This window comes from Actinia tenebrosa, unplaced genomic scaffold (assembly GCF_029948245.1).
Source record: "Actinia tenebrosa isolate PJP-AT-01 unplaced genomic scaffold, QUT_ActTen_1.0 PGA_scaffold11__36_contigs__length_13525064, whole genome shotgun sequence".
In the NCBI taxonomy this organism is placed as follows: Eukaryota; Metazoa; Cnidaria; class Anthozoa; order Actiniaria; family Actiniidae; genus Actinia; species Actinia tenebrosa.
This window is the reverse complement of record NW_028292571.1, coordinates 8,053,826-8,074,473: the sequence shown is the minus strand read 5'-3', so window position 1 is coordinate 8,074,473 and position 20,648 is coordinate 8,053,826. Positions and strand designations below refer to the sequence as shown.

Here is a 20,648-nt window from a genome sequence, read left to right as displayed (position 1 = left end):
CATCTTAAAAAGGTTGTTATGACCGTACGTCTGTTGTTAAAGCTTTTCCCAACAAGAGCAAGAGTATTAAAGGAGGCCCGAGGGGAAGAAATTAGGCAAGAAGAAATTAGGGTTTTCACTGGAGTTTTCATCAATCCTTATGTAATTCCTCTTTGTTAGATTATCGTCAAAGCTGTCATTAAGCAAGTCCGTCATAGTAAAATGGCAACAGTTTTGTCCTCAAATGAGAAATACGACCACTCTTATTGAAGGTCCGCTAACAGTTCGGACAAAACCCACTCCTTTTTCATAGTAGATGTAAAACATATTCTTAACCCCCGTTTGCGGTACCCAACACGAGCAGCAGTAAAGGGATGCCTCAGCGCGGCCATGGCCCACTCATTTCTGCGGCTTATTCCGCGTGCCGACAAAAAAAAATCGGGAGGACCTCAAACACGTAGGAAAAGGGCAGGGTGGAAAAAAGAGTCGTGGGAATGATACACATGCAGAAGAAAATAGTGTATTCGTTTCTCGAAATGGCGCGAAAGGAGGAAGTCAAACCTTATGCTGCTTGATATGAAGTGTTTATTTTACCGTTTTCTTGGGAGTGATAAACAAGACAAATGTTCAGATTTTGGACTTGGCACCTTTGGCATTTCGCATTCTGCACCAAAAAGCTGCCATTTGATACAGCTGGTCTTCTTCTTCTTTTGGTCACACGAACGATGTCGCGTTTAGGGATGGTTCCCTTGCTTGTTCAACAAGGGTTTTACCTCGGCTTCCAATACTTTTCTAGATAAAGCAACTTCATCGGTACCTGAGGACATTGTTTCTTTGACATGGAATCTGACAGACACATTTGGATTGGATGCTTCTCGGCAGCCCAGTCAAAGTACTTGGCTCGTTTCCTCGACCCTTAACTTTCCTGAGTTTTTGAAGAGAGAACTTCCCAGGAGGTGTCAAAGCCTTGTGGTGCCAAAAAGTTCAAAAATCGGGAAAAAACCCCAATTTGTCTGTGTATCATTCATTCCTCTGGCTAGTGAAAATTCGCTTTCGCTGGGCTCTATCTTATAACCTTAGTCTAAGTTTACCACTAAAAACTGTTTACTAACAAACCATTCCTGAGACATACCCCCTACAGCCTGTAAGTTAACAAACTCCATTAAAAATATTCCCTAAGTTGCTTAATAAACCCTTCCCAATGTATTAACTAACCACTGACAAACCCACTTTTCTAAAACATTTTAACCTACCGCCTAAGAAAAATCAACAGTTTCCCAAACCCCTTAGTAAATTAAGTTATCGAGTTTTAAATCAACCCTCTCACCACCTCTAAGCAAGTTAATGTTAGCCTGATTTCAGAGCAGTCTTGAAAGTAGTTACATCTTTCGATGCCCTTTCTCTTCTATTGTCTAATGAGGTCCAGGAGCTAATGGCCTATACGTACTGATAATAGAGTTTATTGACACAATGCGATTTTCGAGTGGCTAAGGCAAAAGGAACTTCTCCCTAAAAAGCTTATATGATAATACCTTAACAAATGATGGTTGGTTGGTGATTGTTAATATTTTTTAATTATTATTATACTATGAAATATAACATAATTAAAAATATTCCTGACGTCGAGTGAATATCGGGGGAATAATAAGCAATCAAACCAAACGAAAGTTTTTAAATTCACTTCATGGCGAACCAATTCTCTTCTAAAAATGGGGATACCGAACTCATGTTTCAACGATGTGTGCTAGTAAGTATTTTATACAGAAGAGGCGACATTAGATACCATAGGGGAACTGATTAGGAAAAAACATACACCTGCCTGGAAAACCTAAATTTTTCTAGTGATTTGCCATCTCTTTTTTTTTTTTTACTCTTTCCTATACTGGGAGGGCATTATCTTGACCCTCGAATTAAAACAATAAATAATTATTATAAATCTGCTTTTGTCACCGAGGTCATCTTTGCTTTTAGAGACAAAATTGGCTTAGCCCAAGAGGCAATCACATCGGAAAATGAAAAGCACAAGTATGCCACAGATAAAATCAGGGCCCCACATGTATCAGTAATCTATTTGAACAATGCCAATAAAAATTTGTTTTAATGATATCCCGAATTACTAATGTCTCAGTAAATGTTATTACAAAATTATTTAGATACGTATATGGGTGTGCGTGTGATTGGGCCGAGAGCCGCTGTCCGTGTTGCATTTCCATTGTTGGCAAACACGGTTTTGACGCGGCGTCAACACCGGCACAGAAGAAAAGATGAGAGGGTTGTGTGGAAGTGGGACGGGGACACAAAGAGGCAGAACGCCAGGAAAGGAAGTAAAGAAGCGAAAGGTACAGGAATAGTGAAGCCATAAAAAGAATGAAGACAATGAGGGCTCCGTTGGAGATGCAGACAAGGAAGGGGGGGGATAGACGAATGGTTCCGTGGCCTGGGAGAAGGGTAGAAGGGAAGGTAGGAATGGCGCGACCAGGTATCATAGAAGACAGTAGGACGAAAGGGAGGAAAAACAAAAAAGAAGAGGAACAAGGTAAGTCAGGAAGGGGTGGGGAACAAGATTAAGAAAAAAAGGAGAAGAAAGAAAGAGACTTTTCTGAAAAGCTTCTGCAAAATGAAAATGGGACCCAAACATGAACATAGTACTACAGACCACGAAGAGGAAAGGGAAGAAGAAGAAAGAGCACATTTACAAACAAAAAAGCCAACAAAAACCCCTATCCAGGACTTTATGGCCCCAGAGAAGCGGGATAGCGGAGGCGGCCAGACCAAAAGGAGAAGAAAAGCTGACTTAGAGAAGGAAACACGAACAGGAGATGGGGGGAAATAGAACCAAGATAGAAACGAAAAAAGAAACTATACGTAAAACGAATAACTTCTGCACTTAATCAGAACACCCACCGCGGACGGACGAAAGAGGGGAAGGGAGAAAAATCAAGACTTTTTTTGAATTTCTCATTGTAGCGAGGTGTAAAAGTTTTATACGTAGATCTCAAACAATAGTTTTCTTTTTCTGATTTTCAGTCATTTAGAATGATATGACTAAAAAGCGCCATTGGTTAGAGGGGCGTTGTTTTTAAGCTTGGGAGCTTTGGGGAATACAATATTTATGTTATCATAGATCTGCGATAGTTTTAAAAAGGCTGCATTTCTAAAGGGAGGGGAAAAAGAGAAAGAACAGCAAGGAGAGACAAGAAAAGTTCCGCTACTAAAAAAAAGTTTGAGCACCTTACTTCTCGCATTTATTTTTTTTTTAAATAAAAAAATTTCTCTCCAAATTGGACATTTTCAATGTTTGGAAGAGGCGCATGTAGGTACAAATTGCGCAGTTTGATTGGGAGTGGTATGACAGGAGTATTGATGGTTTTTGATTGGTTGTCAAGTAAAGCATTTTTGGATGGGTTATTTTAAGCATCTTCTTTGTGCGCCGAATGTTGATTGGATATTGCAAATGCCACCAAGTACTGTAGGAGAAATTTTTATTTTAAAAACTATGAATTACTAAATTTTTTGCTTTAATTATTCTTCCATTTTTTTTTGTTTTATATTCAATTTTGGGCATTTCATTATTTTTGCTTTTGAAGAAAAGGAAAAGGAGAAAAGAAAATAATTTTATTATAACACACATAATAAAATAATTTACTGTGTTTGCACAGGCTAGGTAAATGAAAAACTTGAAGGTGAGTTGGGAATGCGACGGAGAGGAGAAAAAGGTGGGGGGAGGAATTCGGGACAGAGCAGGTTGTGCAAACACCCCGCCGGGGGTAATTGGGGAATGGGCCCTACAGCCTATAGCTTCGAGACGAGAATAACACAATACACTCAATATACTGTAATATCTAGAATATCATCAAAAAAACTCATGCCGAAATAATGTTTATGATTTATCAACTAAATTTCTCACTGTGCTAACTGAATTTTAATTGGGTTTAGGAACACTACGACTAATTTAGCATATTAATATGAAGGCCGAGGCAGCGCAATTTTTCAGCGGAGTCTTTGGTTGAACCTACAGTTAAAATCTAGGAGTTTTATATCTGCAAAAAAAACAAGCTGCATGGAAGGTCCAGCGGGGGGAAGATACTCGCGAATGTTGGCCATTTTTTACCCAGTCCCTTCTGCAATTTTGCAAGAAGAAACAAGACCTAGATGAGACTGGTAAATAAAGTATTTATATGATGCCTTTCAGCCAGATGGAACATGTCACGAAATTGCACAAAAATGGGAAGGAAACAGATATAATTATGGCAAAACAAATGTTAATAGACAGTCAAATTAATGGTCACAATTTCTGGGTACAGGCCTTTCTTGCTAGAAAAGAAGCTGAGGGGTTTTGGGCACAAGAACTGAATGGCTTGTTTTGTGTATCTGTATTAGGTTATTCGTTCTTTTTTTTTTTTTTAACTGAATTATTTTGAACACTTTTTTTTAAAAGAATTATTATATTCTTCTAAAGTTTCTTTGTTTGTATTATACATTTAAGCAATTGACTTGGGCCAATAACGCTTTAGCATCGACCCATTGATAATCAGGACATCATCAAAACCTCATAAAATATAGTCATTCGCTGTCTGTTAGCACTCTCTGCCAATCAGATACATAAAGTTTAAGTAGTAAAAATTTCTGAGGCATGTCTAAATTAACCAATGAACTTTAGCATGTTTTAATGTCCACAAGAGGCACAAGGAAAGCATTATTATGTTATACAAAATAAATCCGCTATTTTAGCCCCTCTCTCGAAATACAGCCCCCCCTTTTGTAAACCTTTGTAAAGGAGGAAAATTTGTTAATTAAGCCCCCCCTCTCTTTTTTAGCCCCCCCCCCCCCCGCAGCCGGCCCCCACCCCTTCACAAACACTCTAAAGAATCACATCGGAGAATGTACCAAGTGGAACATTTGAACGAGGTAGTTAAGACCATTCTTTTTAGCTTGCTTTGGTAAGTTACGTTTTTTTGTTTAGTTGGCTATTCACACGATTAGTAATTTTAAAATTATACGCTGAGAGACTAACACAGGGGTGAATCAAATAACAAAAATGCATGTACATCACTACAGATTATGCGAGGGGGTTACAAAGGAGTTTACAATCATTTCAGCCTGACAGCGTTTAATAACCTTACTGCGGTTTTCAACAAAATTAATAAGGTCCCCCTCTCAATTAAGAGCCCCCACCCCTCTCTCCAATAGGACCCTCCTCCACTGTGTGCGACTGAAAATAAAAAGACCCTGGGGGGATTTAAATAGAGGATAGGATGTTTACGGTAATTAGTTAATTACCGTGATTGTACTGCTTATACTAAACTCGTTGAAAACCTGCACGTGTGTGACTGAAATGACAGTAAGAATAAACATATTATGATGGTCTTGCTTACCACAGGACGAATACATCTGATTAAGTGAAATAGCGAAAACGCAATCGAAGAATTATTCATATTGTGGTCCAGCGATTACTTTGGCCCGTTAATTTTGGACACAGTCGAATAAGAAAAGCAAGAACAAAGGCACGACTTGTCTGTTAACATTTATAAAGTACATTCTTGTTTACATCAAGAAAAACACAATTGTACAAAGGTTTTTTTCTGAATGGAAAAAAAAAAACATGGGCTGCGATGGCTTAAACATGAACAAAATTAATCGGTTTCAAGTGGTCTACAATAGTTCGAACCAGCAAGAATAAAAATGATTATTATGTTAAATTAAACTGCGGCCAAGGTTTTTGTAAGGCGTTTATGTGGCATGGCCTTTTAGACAAAAATCGCAAGTCCAATATTGGTCCAATGAATCACTAGTTCAGTTACTTTTAACTTCGAACCTCTCTGTTCACATCAGCCATTACACCAAAGCACATCAAATAATGACTTACCTAATTGTACCAGTGACTAGAAAATAGCCTGAGTCTTGAGTGAAAAGTCAGTAAATCCCAATAACGTTCGACAAGTTATACAAAATGAATGGGAGGATTGAATACAAAGAGAGACTGGATATAACACAGGAACCCAAGCAATGGTTACCAAGCTCCCGATGGATTTCCTGTGTTATAGCTGGGCTCATGTGTATTTTCGTACAAAATAATAATTTTCTGGTAATTTTTTTCGAAATAAAAGGACGTCAAAATGATATTCGTTTTTTAAATATATTAAAATGTGAGTGTTTTATTTATTCGTCTTATGACGTTGTATGGCTTTTTTTTTACTTTAACCGTGAGTTATGTTTGCCTTTCCCCTGCCAACTGAATTTTTACACGAAGGTTGCGAGCGACGCGCTTGGAAAGAGAATAGGAATTTTATACATCACTAAATGAAAGTTCAAAATCACTTAATAAAGCCAGTTCTGAGAGGGGAAAAGGGTAAAATTTGAATTGGAAATAGGTGAATTGCATTGCAGTTTGAAAAGCAGTTTCCAAGAAAAGGATAGAAAAATGCAAAAAGGGAAAAGTCTACAGCACCAGTTATTCCAGGCGGTCACCCATCCAAGTACTATGCTGGCCCTACCGAGTTTCGGACGAGAACCGGTTTTTCCTCGGTGGTATGGCCGTAGACACATGTAAATCCAAAACTTTAGTGCTTTCATACTGGACCGCGTATTGATCAAGAAATATATAAAGTTTGGGATAAACAAAATCAGTTAAACTAAACTAAAGTAACAATAGAAACGAACCAAAGATAAGAATGAATTGAGAAGAAAAATATCAAATGAAAAGCATATGGTGTACAAAAGCAGTTTTTAAGAAGAGGATAGAGAAATGCAAAGAGATATTGTACAGCACCAGTCACCCTTTCATATGAAAATAAAATTGGAAAAACTAAACAATTTTTTTTAATTCGAGTTCAAGATAATGAACTCCGTAATAAAAGAGTAAAAAATCGATAAAAAAATGCACTAGAACATTTTTTTTTCGCGCGCGCCTTTGTTTTCCTATATAAATCCCCTATGGTATCTCATGTCGCTATGAGCTCTTATGTATATATACTCTTATGAGGGAGGAAAGTCCAGTCGCCATCTTTGAACAACATTGGAAAAAATTGCCCATACATTTGGAATATTTGCTCTTTTAGGTCTTTTTCCTCTCTTTCCAAAGCAAAAGGTTGTTCTTAAAAGTAAAGTTATACAGCACAAGTAAACTGCGTGACAAAACATACTAAATGACCTGTAAATCTTCTGTTCTGAATCTGCTCTCATAAAAGTGAAGAATGACATACTGATGTATATGGAAGAACAAAAGGTCACACTCTTAGTACTATTAGACTTAAGTGCAGCATTTGTTACAGTACAACATCATGTTCTTTTACATCGATTGATGTCAAGGTTTGGAGTAGTAGAAGATGCATTGAAATGGTTCACCTCGTATCTGACTATAACAGATGTCAACGTATTGCTGTTAACGGAGGAATCTCAGATATCTTCGAAATCAAACATGGGTACCACAGGCAGCTGTCTTGGACCTCTCTTGTTCACAATATACACAAGGAAGCTGTTTGATATAGTGGAAAAACACCTTCCAAAAGTTCACTGTTATGCTGACGATACGCAATTATATCTGGCTTTCACACCAGGTGAGGACGACAACGCAATCAATGCAATGCGTAGCTGCACCGATGACCTTCGTACCTGGATGGCTAACGATCATTTAAAGTTGAACGAAGATAAGACAGAGTTTCTATTAATTGGAACTAAACAGCAACTTTCAAAAGTTAACATCGACCGTATTACTAAATCGTGCGTAAGAAACTTAGGCGCGTGGTTTGATTCAACGCTAAGTATGTCTGCTCATATCAACGAGACCTGCGGCGCAGCTTTCTACCATCTACATAATATAAGTCGAATACGCAAGTTCTTAAGCAAAGATGATGCTATTACGCTTATTCATGCTTTTATAACATCACGTCTTGATTACTGCAACGGCCTATTGTATGGTCTTCCAGCGTGCCAGCTTAATAAAATACAGCGCGTTCTTAACGCTGCCGCGAGACGTATTTGTTGCGTACCGCGTTATTGTCACATTACACCACTATTAGTTGATCTACACTGGCTACCAGTGAAAGAACGTACGCAATTTAAGATCTTGCTATTTGTTTTCAAAGCTATTAATGGTATCGCACCTGATTACATATCTGAGCTTATCAACATAAAGGATAAGGCGAGTTATAACTTAAGATCTAGTAAAGGTTTATTACTTGCCCCATTTAATCGCAAGACAAGGAAAACATTGGGGGACAGGTCATTTGCTGTGGCGGCACCCGTTCTCTGGAACGCACCAGGCCCGTAGGTAGGATTTTTGTTGGGGGGGTGCTAATTTACAAAAAGTGGACCAACCATATACTTTATTTTTTAAAAGTCCCATAGGACGCATAGGTATAGATAAATTATTAAAGTAAAATTGATTTTTTTTTACTTAGTTTTACGTGAAAATATCATACCAGCCAAAATCTCACTTGCTTAAAAAGCGGACCTTTAGCTCGCGTGGGGGGGTGCGAACGCACCCCCTGCACCCCCCCCCCCCCCCCCCCTAGCTACGGGCCTGCGCACTTCCCGCAGACCTTCGCGCCATTAAAGATGTTAGTTTGTTTAAGCGCCATCTTAAAACCCACCTTTTTAAATTAGCATTTTGATAGTTTTTTTTAGTATTCATCAATATATTTATTCATCTTATTTGTAAATAGTTATATAGTTATATATATATATTATATTATTATTGTAATGCGCGCATGATCATTGTATGGAATGCACGCACAATAAGTGATTAAATTATTATTATTATTATTATTATTATTATTATTATTATTATTATTTCGCTAACTAGTAGTTAGCGTGTTTTCGAGGCTGCGAAACCTAAGAAACCATAAGAGGCGAAAGAAAGAAAGAAAGAAAGAAAGAAAGAAAGAAATATATAATAAATAAAATAACAATAATAAAATAAATATAATAAAATACGTCCAATAGCGTACATTCAACTCAAAAAGTACGGTGTTTTTTTTCTCAATAGAATTCAATCTAAACCATATAATACAGTCCGTGAATAGTTGAATTAGCTGAATCCACTTCTGTTTTTTGCCTAGATAGTCATTATTTTGAGAAAAGAACCAAAAACCGTGTTTTTGAGACATAATTTGTATGGGCTCACATGAGGGGGTGTGAGCTTGAAATCGTAGCTGACTGAAATGTTAGCAGTTTTTTTCTGATGAACACACTTTAAACCCCGTTATGGGCATCTTTTATCGTCTTTTAAACCTCTAGGTCCACAAAAACCTTGATCAAAATGATCCTTACGATGGGGGATTCATTTTTTAAGAACTATTTTGGCCCTTCCTCTACGATATCTATGACCGAAATTTTCGTGCAGAAAAGTATTTGCTTGCAGAACATTTTTTTCTGCCATGTTATGTCAAGGTTTTTACCGGCGTAGGACTCGGGCGAGAAATAATTTCGACCTTACTACTCTCCCGTACAGGACTTTTGTAACGTGTACACGACCCACCACCAGCCACCCCACAAGGGTATTTTTCTCTTGAAAAATCTTTCACAAAGCTCTGTATGGTGTACATTTTTTCGCTTATGTGGTTGGTTTTACTTGAAAAATGGAAGATAACTTCAGATACTTCAACACGATATGAGGTTTAGTTAAAATTACAATGGATCTTACTTTTTCAGGACAAAACTGCATTATCATGGAAGCTGGTAAGCAAAAATCAATGCTTAATTTTTATGCTTTTCGTTTTAGAAGTCCTGAATGTGAATGAAAATATTTTCAATGAATGAATTATCAGTTTAGCTAACACCAGTTTGGTTTCGTAGTTTATAGGGCCTGGCAAAAAAATAAATGATTCAATAGTTGAGTAATCAAGCTCAGGAGCGACGTATATTCCTGCCGGGCTTGAAATTGGAATCCGTTAGAGGCGTTGTCATGCACTTCATTCTTAGTCCCATTTTCATGTATGGGGGAAAACTTTGCGTGCGCTAATTGATTGTAGATTGATTTTGTCCCTAACAGTAAACTAAATTCAATGTATTTTTAGCGCAATCTAATCGATATAATCTATTGATTTGTAGCGCTTGCACTCCGATAAGCATTATGACATAAATACGCGCGCTCCCCGTTACTTAGCATAAGTTTAGTTTAGTTTAGCTTAGTTTAGTTTATTTGACACAATATAAACACCCTATTCACACGATCTAAATGGCTAATACCCAGCTAAACTAAATGTAGATCAATGGGTCGAAGCCGTCTTAAATGATCATCTAAGTCATCTGAGCAACTAATTACAGATTCATATACAATTCGACCAATCAAATCTTTTCACTGGTGAATCTTGGTATATCTAACTATAAGGACTCCATTTAAATTTAACAACAATAACACAGTAATCTATGAAGATTTAAGCTTATGATGCGTCGATTAAAACCCGTTTCATTGAAAGTCAAGAATGTTGGGCGCGATGGAAAAAAGGCAACAGTATTTATTCCACTGAGAGTTGATCCTGGAAAGCCGGAGTCTCAAAAGGACAATCGAAATCAAGAAAGCAGCGAGGATACAGCAGAACAAATTAAAGCCAAAACATCCCTCTCGACGATCTTTATAACCAGGCATCTAAATTTAAAACACAACATCAAAAACGTATTTTAAGCATTTCTGATAACTGGGATAAAGTACGAGAGAATTTATTAAGTTCTTATATAAAAGAACAGCAACTGCTAGAAAATGTGCGGTGCGTAAACTGCGTCGATGCTATCGCTACGACACGATGTAAATACTGTGGCCCTCACCAGTTCTTTTGTGCGGGATGTGCAAAATCACTACATTGCAACAGAAACAAATTTCATGTACTTGAGCAATGGAAGGCATGTCCTTAAATTAAATTTGTGATAGATTCCATTGAGAATTCATTTAGTCAGTTGAACGATATCATAATTAGCAACTTTCTTTTTGTTCTTGACAGGAGGGAGTATTTGTTCCGCTATATCATTGCTATGCCGCTATGAATCAGTTGTTGGCTATATATGGCCATACCTGCGATACAATGACGACTAAACTGTTTAGACTCTTGGATGCCTCAGGTAATCTATAAAATATATTTATTTATTATTGGGACACCTATTAATTTCTGTAAATACTATGCATTTCAGGAAATCATCACCTAAAGTATGTTGAAGTTTGTGACTGTTAGCCACAAGCAGTATCACTGTTGAAATGTCAGTTTTGGCCAGGATCACCAGCCAATCCCACTACAGGATTTAGCTTCAAACTAATGGAACTTGCTGAGAAGGTCTTCCTTCATTGTCAAGTGTCCCTATTAAACTTAAGAAGTCATTTCAGAACTGAATCCTCAACTGCAACCAACACATGTAGGTTTTATATGGTACCACCCTTTGTGTCAAAGTATTTTATAAAATCTTGGGTCAATAATAAATGGTGATAGTTTATTTTGTTTTTTAATTATGGTTTAACTTATATGTATTTTAGGTGAATTCAATTTATAATATACTGAATTCAGATTGCTTTGAAGAATTCAGGTATTTGTATATAAACTGTTTAGAGTAATCAAACTTGCCATGCAAAATAGTGCCTCCCATTAATACGTATGTCCAAAAAGTAAAGGCTAGAAATGAAAGTTCTACTCTACATTAAACTGATATTTTCTTTCAATTAACATTCACTTATTGACTTGCTGAACATTTTTATCGAAGTAACAATATTGAACTGTTTTTTTTTTCACATGTAGGCACTTCATGATGTATGAATACAGGCATTTGACAAAGTATGTTAAAGACCTCTACAATGGCGCATTGTGTCCTTTATGTCCAACGGTAACTATTTTCGTATTATAACTATCATAAATATCATGATTCTATTAGTTGGAAGTGCATATATGTCTTATTCAGGATAGCATTACGGCAGAATAGCCTTTTTCAAAGTGAGTGGAGAGGGGCATATGCATTGCAGCTGTACGGAGGGAGCGTTGCGTGACGACTGACACTAAAAACGGATGCGAGGGAGACTAATAGCCACGTGACCATGGCCATAATAAGCCTAGCAATGAACTATAACCAATGAAAGAACTTCCCCCAGCCACCCATATTTACAATCCCTGGGCAAGCACTTGCGTGCACAATTTTTCTATTTCTTCAAATGAATATATACTGTTAGATTCCTTTTTTTTACTCTTCTTTGTTTTTTCAACAGGATGGGGGTGTTCTCATTGAAAGCATGGATGGGTGTTTTGGACTATGCAGGAAAAAGGAGAAGGGACATCATTTAGGAACACCAAAACATGGAACACTACTATTTGCAGATCATGCAGGATGATGTTGATAACTTTGTCAACAGCTATGGTAAAGCTGGGGCAGAGATGGAACAGGTAAAAACCTCTCCGATCTACTTCAGATTATTCATGCATGGCCATGTATTTTTTTGTTGTAGCCCACAGCAGACAAATTTTCCACTCTTTTTGTTACATTCAGAGAAAAAATTACATCTCTTTGCTATTAAAATTGACATGTTTAATGACTTTTTATTATGCACACTCCAACGTCACTCAATTGAAAGGGCATTTATCTATGACTGTTTTTTATTCCTTATTTTTTACAGAACTGTAGTAAATTCCATGCCGGAGAGGTTCTAACTGCTTTGAGATCCAAGGGGAAAAACAAGCTCTTTGATGAGAAAGGTGTCTTCGGTCAAGTATGCCAACACGATTTTCCTAAAGGATTTCATAACCTAAAGCATGGTGAAAGGTAAGAAGCTGTAACTTAATAATTAATATCAAGGATTAGGCCGTTCATTTTTCGCAGATGTAAAATAACAGAATACCAAAGTATCATAAATATATGGCATTGCCAAGCAATGTATGATTCTTCATGTCAATGAATTCTCTATAGTCTGTTGGTAAATAATTATTTTTTGAGTATGAAAGGAAATGTATTCCATCAGAAGCTGCAGGTTCTATGCCTTCATGCATACTGTATGTGAAACCCTTGGGAAAATTTTGTTACTTAACGTATACTTGAACAATACTTAATGTGTATTTATTTGACTTAATGTGTATCTGAACAGGTATCTAACTTGTATTTTAACAACTTTGTTAAATCCACCTTTTATTTGATATGTATCTATACAGGGATTAAAATGTATTTATACACAAAAATAGGAACTCAGTTGTTCAACCTCAAGTTAAGTAGAGTATTTTTAAGCTACTTGATCTGTACTTAACTACTGCTTTTTCAATAATTACACTTAAAGTAGTGTACTTAATGTATATTTGAACATCCCCTCTCCCTATTTGAATTAAAGTAGTACTTAAGTAGAGTATTTGATAAGTATTTGTTCGGTATTTAACAACTACTATATTATCAAATACATATCAAGTATACGAGGTTAATCCGTATTTATACACCCTATCTCCCCATTCGAATTAAAGTAGTACTTAAGTAGGGTATTTAATAGGTATTTGTGCCGCACTTAACAACTACTATATTATCAAATACATATCAAGTATATGAGGTTAATCCGTATTTATACACCCTCCCCATGTAAATTAAAGTTGTACTCAATTAGTATTTTAAAGTACAGTTGCTACAGCCAAAAATCTCGCGCTGCAGCACAATTGCAAAATTTTGCAGTGTAAAGCATGGATAACACAGCGCTACAAATCGTTGCTTGAAAGCTGCGATAAAGACATTATTATAGTTTAAATTTGATATGTTGTAGTACGTCTACGAACGATGCTAGCAAGCTGCACAATATCACTGCATACTGATGCGACAACTGAAACATTTACCGCAACATGTTTGTAAATATATGCCGTTAATCCTAAATAAGGTAGCATAGAAGCACAAGTTATATATCTGCAATAATGACTTAGATATTTACCTTACATTTTCCAAAATCTACTGCTTGGTCGAAGAAAGCTTGCTCGTAATGTAATATCTTCTGTCAAGGCAAGCCGGCTTTCAACTACTGTATTCTGTGGCTACGTTGGATTTCGAAACCTCCTAGTTTACATCCCGTATGTAAAACAATATACCTTTTGAATTCTTCTTCATAAAACTTGGACTTGTTTTAAATCGAAGTCAGCAGTTCTTATAATTCTCGAAACCTATTGTCAGCAAGCCCTATAAAGTTCTCGCACAATATGCTGCTAAGAACCCGCGCATTCGGAGTTCAGCAGCTTGATTACGATAAGAAAAGATCGCTGTACCACGAATAAAACTTTTCAACGTCCATTAAAATGTCTTTGAATAACGCAAAGACAGAAAAAAGGCAGCATTTTGCCGTAGATTAGGACGGCTTCTAATCCAAACAAGATACATGCTTGGCGGACTTTCGCGCGCATTGTTGTGGCTTCTCGGATTTCATCTTATTTACTTTGATCACAAGCACAGTGCATGGCTTCGATAATTCAATAAATCTGCTTATCATGATTGGCTAAGAAATCCAATCCTCAATTTCAAAATCTAAATGCGTGCTTACCAAAGCTCGTTAGAATAGTCCGCCAATATATGCAGAACTCACAACCTAGTCAAAGCACTACTTTAAAGATTTACTTTTGCTAGAATGAAGATTGAAGATTGAAGATTGTCAGTATATACGGAAATATATTAGTACACCGTGCCTGCAAAACAGTAAGCTAAAGCCGGCCATGTTATTGTCATAATCAGAACATGAGAGACAAACCGTTTCATCCCCGAAGTAATAATATACGTTATGGCTGGTAATGGGCAGCACAAGAACAAGAAGAAAAGCCCGTGGAGAAACTCAATTTGCTTGCTTTGACGATAATAAACGACGGACAGAACTAGAGAAGAGGCCAAGATGATACATAACATGAAGAATTATATGATATGATGAAAAGTACACTACAAACAAGAGGATTCCAAGAACTGAACACTTACGATCCGATACGCGGTTTTCCGTTTTCCAACGGCTTATACTATACCTATGACAAGGCCAAGATAACTGAGCTGGAGGGACTAAATGCAGCCAAATTTATACCGCATCAATGAAGTCTACTATAAATCTTCATATTCACAATAGTAATAGAAACAAAACGTACAAAAAGAAACGCCAGGAGCATGGAATACGACACGTTTATTTGTGCCGATTTGGTTCGTATCTGATTGAGACTTTTTTAACTTAGTATTGTTATCTTCTTCAATTGATGCAATGGATTCATGAAGCCATCCCGAAGTGAATGATTCGCTATCTAAAGAATCCTTAATTGTGAATTAAGGAACAATCACTCTTCTGATAAATTTTTGAAGATGGCGCATAGCATTGTGATAGGAATCATGAAATCCAGATCGTATAGTAAGTAGATGTGACAAATATATATTAAGTAGCTATTAAGGCAATTCAAGTACAATTTTTGTTGCACATTAAGTATATATAAAGTATAGTAGTTTAAATACATATTAAGTCAAATATTCAAGTATGAATTAAATATACATTAGTTAGCTGGCAAGACAGAATTAAGTACTCGATAAATAGGGATGAAGTAGTGATTAAGCAATCCATTATACACCTAGTTTGATAATGCCATGTTAAATACAATTCAAGTATATATTAAGTATATGTGACAAATATATATCAAGTAGTTATTAAGGCCATTTTAAGTGCAATTTTTGTTGTACCTTTTATAATCATTAAGTATATATTAAGTAGGTGGTTAAATACATATTAAGTCAAAAATTAAAGTATGGATGAAATATACATTAGTTAGCTGGCAAGACAGAATTAAGTACTTGATAAATAGGGATAAAGCAGTGATTAAATGTAAAGCAAAAATACAAATTAAATACATATTAAGTAGTTCTCAATTACATGTGTTAAGTAGTGATTAATTACATGTTAAGTATAAAAAAATTTCCCAAGGGAACAGTTTTTGTTGTATAAATGTGTTAAATTCCTTTTCTCTGCACGGAATATCATACTCTGTTTATGAGCTAAAAAAACTTAGAAGTTTTAATGAGAATGCTAAAAGTAGAGTTATCATCATGTATTACATTGCTTGTCTTTTGTCACAGCATTTAAAGGTTAGTAATATCATAGACTGATATATAGATGATCAAATTAAGCATTTTGTATTATGTAATATAAACGTTTAGAGTGTTTTAGGGTGACTATAATGCCAATCTTATTTGCAGGCTTATATTCCAGAAATTTCAGAAATTACATCTACCCTTCCCCATATGGTATTTTGAAGTCAGAAGTGGCAGACGAATATTGATGTAGTATAGCATGTAACTTTGATGTAGGATGTGTTGTGTTAAATCATCCCTTCAGTCAACATTTCCAAGCACTAAAAGTGTGAAATACTTTGTGCTATTTTGCACATAAAATGTAACAAACACTAAATAAATCTTATAGTGTTTACAAGTATGGTTTGTCTGTACTTTAGCTATCTTGTTTTAGTTTATAAATTTCTGCATAATTTATAGTACTCCTCTCAGGAAAGCCTCATAGAAGGTGTTGATGTGGCCATACCCATATTTCACTGCTATGGACACAAGGCATCATGCCAGGTGAGAAGAAAAACAGTTATTTTTGTATTGGTCTTATGACTGATGCCATTTTGTATCCTAATTTCTATAATTTACCAATTGTATAATAGCTATCCTCCTTGTGTCTCAAATGCTTACTAATTTTCCCAATTTTGCCGCATGTTTGAAGATCCAGTATAGTCCGAGAAGGATTGAAGGTATTGGTTTAACAGATGGTGAAGGGGTAGAACGGTTATGGTCTTTTTTGAGAAGGTTCTCGTGTATTACTAAAGAAATGAGTGCTCACAAAAGAACCGATGTTTTGACTGATGGATTACTTCACTACGGTCATCATTTGTACTTCAAATTTGGTATGTAAAAATTATAATAAGTTACATTTCCCTGATGCCTATATACTGTAACAGTGACATGATATCACCAAACAAGCGGTCAGAATGGCAGTGTTTGTGTTGCTTATGACTACATGTGCATAACATATCCATTTTCCAAGAAATATAATTAAGATGCAGAAAAAAACCGATCAGCTATGATAAAGCTGTTATTTGCAAAATAATAAAATTAATTCATGTTATTTTTTATAAGGTGTTAGTCTTAAAGCAAAATATTTGAGAGCAGAAACTCTTCTCAAGGATGTCACTTCAAAGCTTAAAGCAGTTACCGATAAACTCCCAGGTATTAATTTATCACTATCTGTTCTTAAATGTATAACTTATTATCACGGAAATACTTTAATTAAAATGCTATGCTATTACACACACTCGCACTCCACACATGCTTTGAGATAATTTCTTCAACTCTTCTTAAATCTATTTTTTATTCTTGTAATACCTAGTTGAATGTGATACTGTCAAGATACAAGAGTGGAAAGATGAAGAAGTAGATGCTTTAAAGCCAAAAGAACAAGGTATTTTGAATCATATTTACATGAAATTTCTGTTTTCACAGCATGCATATATGTATATAGCTGTTATTAGAAATGAAACACTTGCTGAAAATAGCTGTCTTTTATTTGTGTTCATTTATTTTCATATGTGTAATTTATGTTTAAAGGTTTGATACTGCAGTGGGATGAAACTTACGTAAGCCTCCTTCTTTCAGCTAAAAAGCTCAGGTATGTAAGTGTGGATACGTAGCATTCATGTATATATACCAAGCAATATAATAGTATAGTACTTTTAAGAGGATTTCTGATTTTGCTCATTCCATCTTAATTGTTAGTCTGTAGTGTCAGGCCATCCACCTCTCCCCTCGAGTACAGAATTCCTAATAAAGAATTATAAGTGATAAACCAAATATATTTCCTAAACAGTTCCATTTCTTAATTTGCAGAAATGAATTAACTTGTGTGCAGGAGGAAGACCAAGAGAAAGTCAGAGATGTAGAAAAGAAAATTAAATGGTAAGATCTTTTCAGTCATGTAGCTTTGTCAATGTTTAAACTATGTATAATGTATGAACATTTTAAAGATTTTGTTGCCAAGATTCTATTAATTGTAATGCCAAAATATGAAGATATTACTCTTACTGTCTTAATTGATACGCACTGATCGACAAAACATACAAGACATGAAAATTGGGCAACAGAGGCTAATTTCCACCATCACGTGATGACAGCCATTACAGGAAGCAAAACAATAGAGTCTTTTTCCCCTGGGAAACTGAATCCTTTCTCATGTAAATCACATTAAACCAGATTCATTTGTTCCTGCCTCCTGTCATGTCTGCCATCATGTGATTGTGAAGGTATGATGGTAAAGTCTCTACAGACTGTCATCAATCAAAGAATGTAAAGATATATACCAATTTCTGTGTCAGCAGCTTCTTTCCTGTCTCGGTCAGCCCGTAGAAATGAAAACTGGTAAATCTATGTTCCTGTAGAAACCACACTGGTTCTGAGGTCCTGCAGAAGAGATAGAGAGAGTGGGGTGTTGGGAGGGGTTTTCCCATGAAGCTGAAGCAAGCAATTAAGTATTTACTTATCATTCATTTTTGTGATACAGAAACGAGAAGGCTATAAAAGCCATGGAAAAAAAAAATAATGTAAGAGAAAGATGGTCTGATGTATCCCATGTTTTCATTACTGTCAAGTCGCGACTGAATGAAAAAAGAAAAAGTGAACTGTTGCTGAAGTTGCACTGCATGGCATTGGAGAGGTGTTTTTTGGTAGAGCTAAAGCGAAAGTATCTATGCAGGTATTGTACCAAAATTCACATGAATAATTAATGTATGTATTTAATTAGCTTCAGGTCCCCACTCTAATTCTAAAAGGCAGAGAAATCCAAAAACATTTTAATGTCAGGGAATTGTCAGGGAATTGTCAGGGAATACATTTGGGTAAGGAAATTATAAAAATCTCTTGTAATGATTGTTGTCATTTTACCTCATAGATGGTCAAGCAATCGCTATAAAGCTTTCGAAACAGATTGACAAAGTTGTGAAATCAATCAACAAGACTTTGTCAGAAGTTAATGGGTTACTGCCTGTTGATAAGCAGATCCTGTATGAAGAGGCTAAGGATCCAAAAAGTAGCCTTTACTCTACGATGACAGATGGGGGCACTACTGTACCAGCCTCTCTAAGGAGACAAATTATTGATTTGTCCTGGCTGAGCAAGAGGTGTGAAGAGGAGACCAACATGTTGAAGGAGGAAATGAGGCGACTTGTTTCCTTTATCCATGAGCAGATCAGGCTAATAGACGAATATGTGGATACCCTTCAGCCTGATGTCCCTCTTAATGCAGGATTGACAGCATGCTTGAAGAAAAAAAGGATGGTTTACTCTAACCAAGTTTGCTTTTTGGGACGGTTATGGAGTGGTATTTGGGATACCCCAGTTCAGGTGCCACCAGTGAAAACGTATTATAACCTCAGTGGCATAGATCACACTTTAGCTGAACAGGACTCAGTGGAGCTAAATGACTTGATGTTAATGCAGGAAGATGAAGAGGATGAAAGTTTTGTTTTGTTTTGATGAACAATAATAATAATAGCTATAGAGCATTTTCACATGACGTCACAGCCGCCATATTGGTGTACCTCTGACAATAACTTTGTCATTAGTTTCTTTTTTTAGGTACACCAATATGGCTGCCATCTATTGTCAGACATGACGTCACAGCCGCCACATTGGTGTACCTCTGACAATAGCTTTGTCATTAGTTTCTTTTGTGAGGTACACCAATATGGCTGCCATCTCTATTATCAGACATGACGTCACAGCCGCCACATTGGTGTACCTCTGACAATAACTTTGTCATAAGTTTCTTTTGTTAGTTACACCAATATGGCTGCCATCTCTATTGTCAGACATGACGTCACAGCTGCCATATATTGGTGTACCTTTGTCAATAACTTTGTCATTAGTTTCTTTTGTTAGGTACACCAATATAGCTGCTATCAATGTGGTGACTTAACTTTCTAGGGACGGAGTAAAAACGCTATTAGCTTTACAGTTCAAACCATAATAGATGAGGCGGTAAGCTCGGAAATTGTATAAGAACATGCGTAATGGATAAATCATGAGCCTTATATGAAACGACTGAATAAGAGTGCTAATCGGCCTTTCGCAACTTCAAGTCGCGTAAAACATGAGCCCGCTCAACTAAAAACCGTGGACAGTACCATGAACCGTACCTCAAAATATAGTTAATGGAAAGGAATGGTTGGGAAACGTATTGTTCTAGGTTTTTGATTGACTGTATCCATTGTTATATAACGTTGACCGTGCACATAGAAGAAAAAATGTTTCTGTAATTTGTTTACAGTATTAGAGAATATAGAATTCTTTCCCTAAGAAATCGTTCTAAAATAGTTATTTGTTAATTAATCCTATATGACATTATTAATTGTTGATCGAAAATAAAATTGCCCTTATCCATGCTTTCTTACTTATCATACAGTAGCTTAGCTGTATCTGCGATAAAGGGAGTAACTAATGAAACATAAGTCATTTCTTGGTGCAGATAGTTATAGATAGGTTGTAGCATTTCTTATCTCAATCATAAACACAAGCGCAAAGAACTGAAAAAAAGTGTTCATACTTGTAATTGCGCTTATGCACTCGTGTCACGTGATCGTGTTCATGTAATAAAGAAGCCACCGTTTCTCTCGGAATATATAAAATAAAGGTTTGTTAACAATTTTTAATAATAAAAAATAGCTTATCTAAGACAA

At 36.1% G+C, this 20,648-nt stretch overlaps 2 protein-coding genes and 1 long non-coding RNA gene across 3 annotated transcripts; all 3 read left to right on the top strand.

Moving 5' to 3' along the window:
* Positions 1-7,183: 7,183 nt before the first annotated feature.
* On the top strand, positions 7,184-8,248 carry LOC148912455 (uncharacterized). Its single transcript, XM_089027171.1, has one exon. It carries the CDS (start codon positions 7,184-7,186, stop codon positions 8,246-8,248), a length of 1,065 nt encoding a protein of 354 aa, XP_088883297.1.
* A 2,354-nt stretch (positions 8,249-10,602) lies between these two features.
* Positions 10,603-13,304, top strand: LOC148912454 (uncharacterized). The gene is made up of 6 exons (XR_016119282.1): positions 10,603-10,818; positions 10,917-11,034; positions 11,104-11,322; positions 11,700-11,784; positions 12,161-12,335; positions 12,566-13,304. It is a non-coding gene; the product is annotated as an uncharacterized LOC148912454 (long non-coding RNA).
* Positions 13,305-15,969: 2,665 nt separating this feature from the next.
* LOC148912453 (uncharacterized) lies at positions 15,970-20,648 on the top strand. The gene is made up of 9 exons (XM_089027170.1): positions 15,970-16,008; positions 16,414-16,497; positions 16,646-16,826; positions 17,059-17,148; positions 17,309-17,380; positions 17,527-17,587; positions 17,806-17,874; positions 18,476-18,667; positions 18,863-20,648. Coding segments are annotated over exons 1-8 (597 nt in total). The 3' UTR covers positions 18,477-18,667; positions 18,863-20,648.